This window comes from Oncorhynchus kisutch, unplaced genomic scaffold (assembly GCF_002021735.2).
Source record: "Oncorhynchus kisutch isolate 150728-3 unplaced genomic scaffold, Okis_V2 scaffold1183, whole genome shotgun sequence".
Taxonomy (NCBI): Eukaryota; Metazoa; Chordata; class Actinopteri; order Salmoniformes; family Salmonidae; genus Oncorhynchus; species Oncorhynchus kisutch.
This window is the reverse complement of record NW_022263128.1, coordinates 57966-70000: the sequence shown is the minus strand read 5'-3', so window position 1 is coordinate 70000 and position 12035 is coordinate 57966. Positions and strand designations below refer to the sequence as shown.

Sequence of the window (12035 nt, the reverse complement as noted above, 5' to 3'; positions counted from 1 at the left end):
AGTTATTGAATTCTGTGAGTTTTCTCTAACAAGACACACACACACACACAGCCGGTCAGGGCCAGTCCAGCATCTACCGCTCTGTCCAGTGGAGAGGTTGCTAAGATACAGCAGCAAGGGTTTCTAACATGGCAGTATGAAGTAAAAATGAACCTCTTGTCACAGACAGTAGAAGCCTTCAACCAAACAGAGATATAGCAGTATATACTTTTCTAGTATACACTATTTAGTTGTATCAACCATCGATTATATAGAGATCCTGGGATAGATAGAGTATATCATTTTCTAGTATAGACTATTTAGCTGTATCAACCATCGATTATATAGAGATCCTGGGATAGATAGAGTATATCATTTTCTAGTATAGACTATTTAGCTGTATCAACCATAGATTATATAGAGATCCTGGGATAGATAGAGTATATCATTTTCTAGTATAGACTATTTAGCTGTATCAACCAAAGATTATATAGAGATCCTGGGATAGATAGAGTATATCATTTTCTAGTATAGACTATTTAGCTGTATCAACCATAGATTATATTGTGATCCTGGTAATAACATTTTTTTCCACCTTTATTTTACTAGGCAAGTAAGTTAAGAACAAATTCTTATTTACAATGACGGCCTAGGAACAGTGAGTTAACTGCCTTGTTCAGGGGCAGAACGACAGATTTGTACCTTGTCAACTCAGGGATTTGATCTTGCAACCTTTCGGTTAACTAGTCCAACGCTCTAACCACTAGGCTACGCTGTCTCAGTCTGACTCTTTGGTTCTTTATTAATATCTCAGCAGAGCAGAGAGACACAGGGGATGAGATATATAAAGACACACACACGCACGCACACACACACACGCACACGCGCACACACACACACACACACACACACACACACACACACACACACACACACACACACACACACACACACACACACACACACACACACACACACACACACACACACACACACACACACACACACACACACACACACACGGGAGGAGATAAAGGGCATCTGACCTGAATAATACATGAGGATCAAACAGGGTACCTGAGGGTGGCTAAATGTTTACTGGGAAGTCTCAAAACATGTTGGTTATTACAGCTATTGTTACATCAGTAGGTTCCTGTGTGTGGGAAAGAGAGACGGAGAGAGACGACACAGAGTCTAACGTGAGACATTGTGTGTGTTGTCAGAGGACAAGGTGACCTGATCAGAGGTCAGTCTTTGAGTAAGCAGCTGCTTCTGTCCAGATTGCAACACACACTACCCGTGTAAAAATCTGTCAACAATAAAATCGCTCTCTCGCTTTCACCTCCTCTGCCAAAATCTCCCTCGTTCTTTTCCCTCCTTTCACTAAATCCTGCTTTCTTTCTCTGTCAAAATCCTTGTATTTTCCCTCGTCAAAACTGTGTTACTTTCCCCTCCTGTCAAAATCTTGCATTCTCACCTCCCCTATAGTTTCTTTTCAGATAAATGATTTAGTCAAATATGTCTCCCTGATATCCAACCATAAAGAAAATGACTTCTATCCCCTATATACACTGAGTGGACAAAACATTATGAACACCTGCTCTTTCCATGACAGACTGACCAGATGAATCCAGGTTAAAGCTATAATCCCTTATTGATGTCACTTGTTAAATCCACTTCAATCAGTGTTTAAGAAGGATTTTTAAACATTGAGACATGGATTGTGTATGTATGCCTTTCAGAGGGTGAATGGACAAGGCATGTAAGTGCCTTTGAACTGGGTATGGTAGTAAGTGCCAGGTGCACTGGTTTGTGTCAAGAACCGCAACACTGCTGGGTTTTTCACACTCAACAGTTTCTTGTGTGTATCAAGAATGGTCCACCACCCAAAGGACATCCAGCCAACTTGACACAACTGTGAAAAGTATTGGAGTCAACATGGGCCAGAATCCCTGTGGAATGCTGTCAACACCTTGTAGAGTCCATGTCCTGACGAACTGAGTCTGTTCTGAGGGCAAAAAAAGTCAAAGTCCTTTCTCAAGCTGCTGCCAATAGCAACCATATTCTATCCCCATATAACCATGTCCCTATAGCAACCATAATCTATCCCCATGTAACCATGTCCCTATAGCAACCATATTCTATCCCCATGTAACCATGTCCCTATAGCAACCATATTCTATCCCCATGTAATCATGTCCCTATAACAACCATATTCTATCCCCATGTAACCATGTCCCAAAATAAACCATGTTCTATCCCCATGTAACCATGTCCCTATAGCAACCATATTCTATCCCCATGTAACCATGTCCCAAAATAAACCATATTCTATCCCCATGTAACCATGTCCCTATAGCAACCATATTCTATCCCCATGTAACCATGTCCCTATAGCAACCATATTCTATCCCCATGTAACCATGTCCCTATAGCAACCATATTCTATCCCCATGTAACCATGTCCCTATAGCAACCATATTCTATCCCCATGTAACCATGTCCCTATAGCAACCATATTCTATCCCCATGTAACCATGTCCCTATAGCAACCATATTCTATCCCCATGTAACCATGTCCCTATAGCAACCATATTCTATCCCCATGTAACCATGTCCCTATAGCAACCATATTCTATCCCCATGTAACCATGTCCCAAAATAAACCATATTCTATCCCCATGTAACCATGTCCCTATAGCAACCATATTCTATCCCCATGTAACCATGTCCCAAAATAAACCATATTCTATCCCCATGTAACCATGTCCCAAAATAAACCATATTCTATCCCCATGTAACCATGTCCCTATAGCAACCATATTCTATCCCCATGTAACCATGTCCCTATAGCAACCATATTCTATCCCCATGTAACCATGTCCCTATAGCAACCATATTCTATCCCCATGTAACCATGTCCCTATAACAACCATATTCTATCCCCATGTAACCATGTCCCTATAGCAACCATATTCTATCCCCATGTAACCATGTCCCTATAGCAACCATATTCTATCCCCATGTAACCATGTCCCTATAGCAACCATATTCTATCCCCATGTAACCATGTCCCTATAGCAACCATATTCTATCCCCATGTAACCATGTCCCTATAGAAACCATATTCTATCCCCATGTAACCATGTCCCTATAGCAACCATATTCTATCCCCATGTAACCATGTCCCTATAGCAACCATATTCTATCCCCATGTAACCATGTCCCTATAGCAACCATATTCTATCCCCATGTAACCATGTCCCCATAGCAACCATATTCTATCCCCATGTAACCATGTCCCTATAGCAACCATATTCTATCCCCATGTAACCATGTCCCTATAGCAACCATATTCTATCCCCATGTAACCATGTCCCAAAATAAACCATATTCTATCCCCATGTAACCATGTCCCTATAGCAACCATATTCTATCCCCATGTAACCATGTCCCTATAGCAACCATATTCTATCCCCATGTAACCATGTCCCAAAAGAAACCATATTCTTTCCCCATGTAACCATGTCCCTATAGAAACCATATTCTATCCCCATGTAACCATGTCCCTATAGCAACCATATTCTATCCCCATGTAACCATGTCCCAAAATAAACCATATTCTATCCCCATGTAACCATGTCCCTATAGCAACCATATTCTATCCCCATGTAACCATGTCCCTATAACAACCATATTCTATCCCCATGTAACCATGTCCCAAAATAAACCATGTTCTATCCCCATGTAACCATGTCCATATAGCAACCATATTCTATCCCCATGTAACCATGTCCCTATAGCAACCATATTCTATCCCCATGTAACCATGTCCCTATAGCAACCATATTCTATCCCCATGTAACCATGTCCCTATAGCAACCATATTCTATCCCCATGTAACCATGTCCCTATAGCAACCATATTCTATCCCCATGTAACCATGTCCCTATAGAAACCATATTCTATCCCCATGTAACCATGTCCCTATAGCAACCATATTCTATCCCCATGTAACCATGTCCCTATAGCAACCATATTCTATCCCCATGTAACCATGTCCCTATAGCAACCATATTCTATCCCCATGTAACCATGTCCCCATAGCAACCATATTCTATCCCCATGTAACCATGTCCCTATAGCAACCATATTCTATCCCCATGTAACCATGTCCCTATAGCAACCATATTCTATCCCCATGTAACCATGTCCCTATAGAAACCATATTCTATCCCCATGTAACCATGTCCCTATAGCAACCATATTCTATCCCGATGTAACCATGTCCCTATAACAACCATATTCTATCCCCATGTAACCATGTCCCAAAATAAACCATGTTCTATCCCCATGTAACCATGTCCCTATAGCAACCATATTCTATCCCCATGTAACCATGTCCCTATAGCAACCATATTCTATCCCCATGTAACCATGTCCCTATAGCAACCATATTCTATCCCCATGTAACCATGTCCCAAAATAAACCATATTCTATCCCCATGTAACCATGTCCCTATAGCAACCATATTCTATCCCCATGTAACCATGTCCCTATAGCAACCATATTCTATCCCCATGTAACCATGTCCCTATAGCAACCATATTCTATCCCCATGTAACCATGTCCCTATAGCAACCATATTCTATCCCCATGTAACCATGTCCCTATAGCAACCATAATCTATCCACATGTAACCATGTCCCTATAGCAACCATATTCTATCCCCATGTAACCATGTCCCTATAGCAACCATATTCTATCCCCATGTAACCATGTCCCTATAGCAACCATATTCTATCCCCATGTAACCATGTCCCAAAATAAACCATATTCTATCCCCATGTAACCATGTCCCAAAATAAACCATATTCTATCCCCATGTAACCATGTCCCTATAGCAACCATATTCTATCCCCATGTAACCATGTCCCTATAGCAACCATATTCTATCCCCATGTAACCATGTCCCTATAGCAACCATATTCTATCCCCATGTAACCATGTCCCTATAACAACCATATTCTATTCCCATGTAACCATGTCCCTATAGCAACCATATTCTATCCCCATGTAACCATGTCCCTATAACAACCATATTCTATCCCCATGTAACCATGTCCCAAAATAAACCATGTTCTATCCCCATGTAACCATGTCCCTATAGCAACAATATTCTATCCCCATGTAACCATGTCCCAAAATAAACCATATTCTATCCCCATGTAACCATGTCCCTATAGCAACCATATTCTATCCCCATGTAACCATGTCCCTATAGCAACCATATTCTATCCCCATGTAACCATGTCCCTATAGCAACCATATTCTATCCCCATGTAACCATGTCCCTATAGCAACCATATTCTATCCCCATGTAACCATGTCCCTATAGCAACCATATTCTATCCCCACGTAACCATGTCCCAAAATAAACCATATTCTATCCCCATGTAACCATGTCCCTATAGCAACCATATTCTATCCCCATGTAACCATGTCCCTATAGCAACCATATTCTATCCCCATGTAACCATGTCCCAAAAGAAACCATATTCTTTCCCCATATAACCATGTCCCTATAGAAACCATATTCTATCCCCATGTAACCATGTCCCTATAGCAACCATATTCTATCCCCATGTAACCATGTCCCTATAGCAACCATATTCTATCCCCATGTAACCATGTCCCTATAGCAACCATATTCTATCCCCATGTAACCATGTCCCTATAGCAACCATATTCTATCCCCATGTAACCATGTCCCTATAGCAACCATATTCTATCCCCATGTAACCATGTCCCTATAGCAACCATAATCTATCCACATGTAACCATGTCCCTATAGCAACCATATTCTATCCCCATGTAACCATGTCCCTATAGAAACCAACCAGGTCTCTAGTAACCAATGAGTGTTAGGACATTCTGTAATGGCAAGAACATGTCTTCCACAAAACAAATCATCAAGTCTCTGTCTCCCCTTCCCAAAATTGGTTACCCCCCCCCCTCTCTATGTACCATTTAAAGAAGATAGAAAGAAGATAGTTATCAGATAGAGAAAGATGACCATTTTAGAGAGACATATTTCCCTCAGATTACACAGATCCACAAAGAAAACAAATCCAATTTTGATAAACTCCCATATCTACTGGGTGAAATTCCACAGTGTGCCATCACAGCAGCAAGATTTGTGACCTGTTGCCACGAGAAAAGGGCAGCCAGTGAAGAACAAACACCATTGTAAATACAACCCATATTTATGCTTATTTATTTTATCTTGTCTCCTTTAACCATTTGTACATTGTTAAAACACTGTATATATATATAATTTATATATATAATTTATACTTTATTGTTTTGAAACTTCTGTATGTGTAATGTTTACTGTTATTTTTTTATTGTTAATTTCACTTTATATATTATCTACCTCACTTGCTTTGGCAATGTTAACACATGTTTCCCATGCCAATAAAGCCCTTGAATTGAAATTGAATTGAAAGATGTGAAAGCGAGGCTCTACGACAGACAACTCGACAGTAACACTCATAGTGAGTACATTTCTCAGTACAATTCAGGTTTTATTTCACAATCAGTTCATTTCAAACAGAAAATTGCCAGTATCAACCTGTCAGCTACAAATACTAACAAATTGTTTGTCAATAACAATTGTATGTACTGTATCTGTAAAAAACAGAAAAATATTTTTAAAATCGAATCGGCATCAAAGTATTTACACATACTTACAATTATAAAATACTAAAACATATTGAATGGAATGAATGAGAAGTGTCACACACACACACACACACACACACACACACACACACACACACACACACACACAGGTATTGGAGACCTGGCTGCATTTCATTTGTGTCGAAGTGAATTCACACACAGCATTTTAAGAACAAGTCCAATTGGACAGGATACTTCAAATCAATTCAGACGGGAGAGAATAAGAAAGAGAAAGCTAACCGACAGAGAGAGAGAGATGATCCATGGACAGATAGATAGTAGTGAGTGTTGCAACTGAGGACAGACCATTTGTACATGCTAAGCGCATCAGCGGTCCTGTTCTGTGAGCTTGTGTGGCCTACCACTTCACGGCTGAGCCATTGTTGCTCCTAGACGTTTCCACTTCACAATAACAGCACTTACAGTTGACCGGGCCAGCTCTAGCAGGTCAGAAATTTGACGAACTGACTTGTTGGAAAGGTGGCATCCTATGACGGTGCCACGTTGAAAGTCACTGAGCTCTTCAGTAAGGCCATTCTACTGCCAATGCTTGTCTATAGAGATTGCATGGCTGTGTGCTCGAGTTTATACACCTGTCAGCGGGTGTGGCTGAAATAGCCAAATCCACTATACCATTATGTGTGTATATATAGTGTAGATGGACAGACAGATCTATAGATCTTATTTGGTTGTTGATGCTAGGAGCACTTCCAGACACACACGGCCAGGCTTCCTCCAAAGAACATGTAGAGCAGGTTCTTGACCTCGTGTGTCACCTCGAAGCCAAAGCCCTCGCCGATTACCACGTGCCACGAGCTGCCAAACTTCTTATCCATTGACTCCTTGATCATCTTCGCTGCACTCTGAGAGAGGGAGGTGGAGTGGGAGGTGGGGGGAGTGAAAAGGGGGAGAGAGAGAGATTTGTCAAGTACAGTAACTCACCATAGGTATTGATGTCATGTTGCTAGTCATATCCAAACAAACTTTCCAGGTGTCATAGCTCTGCATTTTACACACACACCTCATTGTTGGTGGCGAACTTCTCGCAGGCTGTGACACAGAGCTCCATGGTCTCCACTCTCATCTCCTCTGGCATGTCTGTGTGCTGCGGAGGGAAACAACATGTCATCACACACACCTTACCCTGATCTCTCTCTTTCTCACTCACACACACACACACACACACACACACACACACACACACACACACACACACACACACACCTCACCCTGATAAGAGGAAAGCTGTGCAGCCTTTTGTAGTCTGCCTCTTCTTTCTTACTCTCTGCTGTCTCTGCCATTCCACCCCACCGCTACAAACACAGAGACACTGGTTAAGGCTTAACTAGTTTCTTCATAGCTAGCTAAACGAATCAGTAACTTTGTAGCAAGCTAACTTAGCTAGCTACCTATATTTATTTTATTTCACCTTTATTCAACCAGGTAGGCTAGTTGAGAACAAGTTCTCATTTGCAACTGCGACCTGGCCAAGATAAAGCATAGCAATTTGACACATACAACAACACATGGAATAAACAAAACATAGTCAATAATACAGTAGAACAAAAGAAAACAAAAAGTCTATATACAGTGAGTGCAAATGAGGTAAGATAACGGAGTTAAGGCAATAAATAGGCCATCGTGGCGAAGTAATTACAATATAGCAATTAAAACACTGGAATGGTAGATGTGCAGAAGATGAATGTGCAAGTAGAGATACTGGGGTGCAAAGGAGCAAGATAAATAAATAAATAAATACAGTATGGGGATGAGGTAGGTAGATAGATGGGCTGTTTACAGATGGGCTATGTACAGGTGCAGTGATCTGTGAGCTGCTCTGACAGACGGTGCTTATTAAAAGCTAGTGAGGGAGATATGAGTCTCCAGCTTCAGAGATTTTTGCAGTTCGTTCCAGTCATTGGCAGCAGAGAATTGGAAGGAAAGACGACCAAAGGAAGAATTGGCTTTGGGGGTGACAGGTGAGATATACCTGCTGGAGCGCGTGCTGCTATAGTGACCAGTGAGCTGAGATAAGGTGGGCCTTTACCTAGCAAAGACTTGTAGATGACCTGGAGCCAGTGGGTTTGGCGATGAGTATGAAGCGAGGGCCAGCCAACGAGGGCGTACAGGTCACAATGGTGGGTAGTGTATGGGGCTTTGGTGACTAAACGGATGGCACTGTGATAGACTGCATCCAGTTTGTTGAGTAGAGTGTTGGAGGCAATTTTATAGATGACATCACCGAAGTCGAGGATCGGTAGGATGGTCAGTTTTAAGAGGGTATGTTTGGCAGCATGAGTGAAGGATGCTTTGTTGCGATATAGGAAGCCAATTCTAGATTTAATTTTGGATTGGAGATGCTTAATGTGAGTCTGGAAGGAGAGTTTACAGTCTAACCAGACACCTAGGGATTTGTAGTTCGTCCACATATTCTAGGTTAGAACCGTCCAGAGTAGTGATGCTAGTCAGGCGGACAGCGATCGGTTGAAGAGCATGCATTTAGTTTTACTTGCGTTTAAAAGCAGTTGGAGGCCACGGAAGGAGAGTTGTATGGCATTGAAGCTCGTCTGGAGGTTAGTTAACAGTGTCCAAAGAGATATAGTAAAGCTAACGTTACTGATTAACTAGTGGTACGTTACGTCAACCTACCCGGTGCATGGATGAGAACGTGTGCTAAAGTTAAATGCGTAGCTATGTTGCTTGCCAAAGTTTGCTTAACATGTTTTTTTTGTTTTCTTTATGTAACGTTACTGGTAGCTTTGTTTTTGATGGGTAGCTAGCAGGCTAACGTTAGCAATTTGGCTAGCTAGCAATAGCCGACTACATGCTGTTGTTTCACTTCCAAAATAACTTGAATTCTTACTTGCCCGTTGTAATTTATGTGATTTTATTGTAGAGATACGTTTTAGGAAGGTACTGCATGTTGTACTTACGTACCGTTTGGTAATACAACCGAAGTTTACTCCACTTTTAGTCCGGTTGTTAAGGAGACATTTTCAACCATAGCAACAAACAGATCCCTTCAACAGGAACATTAAAAACACGCCTACTTAGCCGAGCGTCTTCTTCAGTGGTTTAGAAGCCTGTCAATCAATCGCTCCTAACCCCTGGCAAGACAGTGATAAGTTTGTCAATGCTCTGCTCAACACAAATAGATTGATAGAAATCATGTGGCTTTGTTTTTATAAGGATGTGTCATTTGGAAGCAATACATTTTCTAAGCTAGCTACATTGACAATTTAATTTCAGTGTCCTTATGCCAACTTAATATGTCTTGTTTCTCTCTCCTCCCTATGTTATCCTGTCTAGTCTGTCTAAGTTGTGATTGCAGCCACATCTGTTTGTGTGAAGGTTTTAACCCAAATATCCTGCATGAAAAAAAGAGAAATAAACCTCAGATGTGGATTTATGCACAGTTGCAAACAAGAATCAAATAGACTAGATGGACTTGGTCTATTGTAGACCCTAGCCTTCAATTTATTTAACTAGGCAAGTCAGTTAAAAACAAATTCTTATTTACATTGAGGGGGAGAACAACCAATTTTTACCTTGTCAGCTCAGGAATTTGATCCACCAACCTTTTGGTTACTGGCCCAACACTCTAACCACTAGGTCACCTGCTAACTTTAAGTATACAATGGGCCCTGGTCAAAAGTAGTGCAATATATAGGGAATAGAGTGCTGTTTGTGACGTAACAATTATGTCTCTAGACCAATTTTATTTATTTTCTCATTACAATGTTTTTTCAAAAGGTGTATGAGTTCAGTTTCTTGGGAATATACTGAGTACATGTTGTCCAGGAGATAATAATGATTCCAGTTGTGGATTATTGCAGATTATCAATTCCTGGAGAGATGGACAAAAACAACAGATCACATTGAGCTGATGACAAAAGGGAGGAGTAATCTCCTTCTCTCTATCTGTCTCTGTCTCTCTCTGTCTCTCTCTCTCTCTCACACTCTCTCTCTCTTTCTCTTTCTCTATCTCTCTCACTCTGTCTGTCTGTCTGTCTGTCTGTCTGTCTGTCTGTCTGTCTGTCTGTCTGTCTGTCTGTCTGTCTGTCTGTCTGTCTCTCTCTCTCACTCTCCCTCTGTCTCTCTCTCTCTCTCTTTCTCTTTTGCTCTCTCTCTCTGTGTTTGTGTGGGTGGGTGTGTGTGCTTGCGTGTTTGTATGAGTATGTATGCTGTGAGAGACAATGAATCATTAATTAAATTAATGGTTTTTTTTTAGATTAGGGTCACATTAGATAATAGATTTACCATAGAAATATAATTACTAGAGCAGGTATTAGTTATATTTCTATGGGGGTTGGCATCATGACATCATGGGTTCACTGGGCTTTGATCAGCCTGAGTGAACCACCTGAGGTTATGACTTTAGTTGGAGTTGGAGTCCCACTTCAGAAGTCAAGGAATTATACTGAAGTGTGTGTGTGTGTGTGTGTGTGTGTGTGTGTGTGTGTGTGTGTGTGTGTGTGTGTGTGTGTGTGTGTGTGTGTGTGTGTGTGTGTGTGCAAAAACTCAGAGTGTAGGGAGGTGAGTCATGTCGTAATCCCCAACTAAACTCATTAATGAGAGAAGATTAGATGGACTAGCCTTATCCTCATCCACGAGAGGGAGAGGGATATGAGAAGGAGAGGGGGGGGGGGCTATCAGCTTTGTCAATCATCTGTATCCGTGTGATGTTTCCATGTTGCTGTATATACTGTATACTGTTGTACATGTACTGTCATGTATTTATTGAGTTTTTACCACATGCTGCTAAATGAACTGGGGATCATAAATACTCTACTAGAAAGAGAGAGGAAACAACATATAGAAATGAACAAATAAGGAGGGAGAAGAATGATAGAGGGAGAGATAAAACAAGGGAGAGCAGGAGAAGTGTCTGACAGATGGGAAAGTGTAAATAGTGACAGCAGATCCACCAGCTGGACCAACAGGGAAGAGGAGAAGAGATGGAGATCAGAGGAGAAAAAGAGAGGTGGGTAAGGACATCACAGTGGAGAACCTAACACAGTCCCAAATGGCACCCTATTCCCTATCTAGTGCACTATGGGCCCTGGTCAAAAGCCCTATGAGCCACTGATCAAATGTATTACACTATGCAGTGAATAGGGTGCCATTTGGCACTTAGCCACAGACATTCATCATCTCTGGCAAAGAGAGAGAAGAGCTGACTCACATAACAACGTATGCTTCCCAAATAGCATCCTATTCTCTTGATGGTGCACCACTTTTGACCCGGGCCAATAGGACTCTGGTCAAAAGTAGGACATAGGATGTAATTTGGGATGCAGACAACCATAGA

At 41.3% G+C, this 12035-nt stretch overlaps 1 protein-coding gene across 2 annotated transcripts; it reads right to left on the bottom strand.

Annotated features, from left to right (window-relative positions):
* Window positions 1-6535: 6535 nt before the first annotated feature.
* Window positions 6536-9804, bottom strand: LOC116365183 (dynein light chain 4, axonemal). 2 transcript variants are annotated; one of them, XM_031817892.1, is made up of 4 exons: window positions 9658-9804; window positions 7954-8037; window positions 7746-7829; window positions 6536-7587 (listed from the first exon to the last, which is right to left on the bottom strand). In XM_031817892.1, exons 2-4 carry the CDS (start codon window positions 8023-8025, stop codon window positions 7423-7425), a joined length of 321 nt encoding a protein of 106 aa, XP_031673752.1. In that variant the 5' UTR covers window positions 8026-8037; window positions 9658-9804; the 3' UTR covers window positions 6536-7422. The 2 variants fall into 2 exon arrangements, with proteins under 2 accessions (XP_031673752.1, XP_031673751.1); XM_031817891.1 differs by having other exon boundaries at window positions 9662-9800.
* Window positions 9805-12035: the final 2231 nt, after the last annotated feature.

Bases quoted from the DNA above. Each gene is read 5' to 3' on its own strand.
- LOC116365183 (XM_031817892.1), bottom strand. From the start codon at position 8,025: ATGGCAGAGACAGCAGAGAGTAAGAAAGAAGAGGCAGACTACAAAAGG. The intron at 7,830-7,953 runs GTGAGGTGTGTG...TTCCCTCCGCAG, and splicing joins ACAGCTTTCCTCTTATCAGG to CACACAGACATGCCAGAGGA. The intron at 7,588-7,745 runs GTGTGTGTGTAA...TCCCTCTCTCAG, and splicing joins AGTTCGCCACCAACAATGAG to AGTGCAGCGAAGATGATCAA.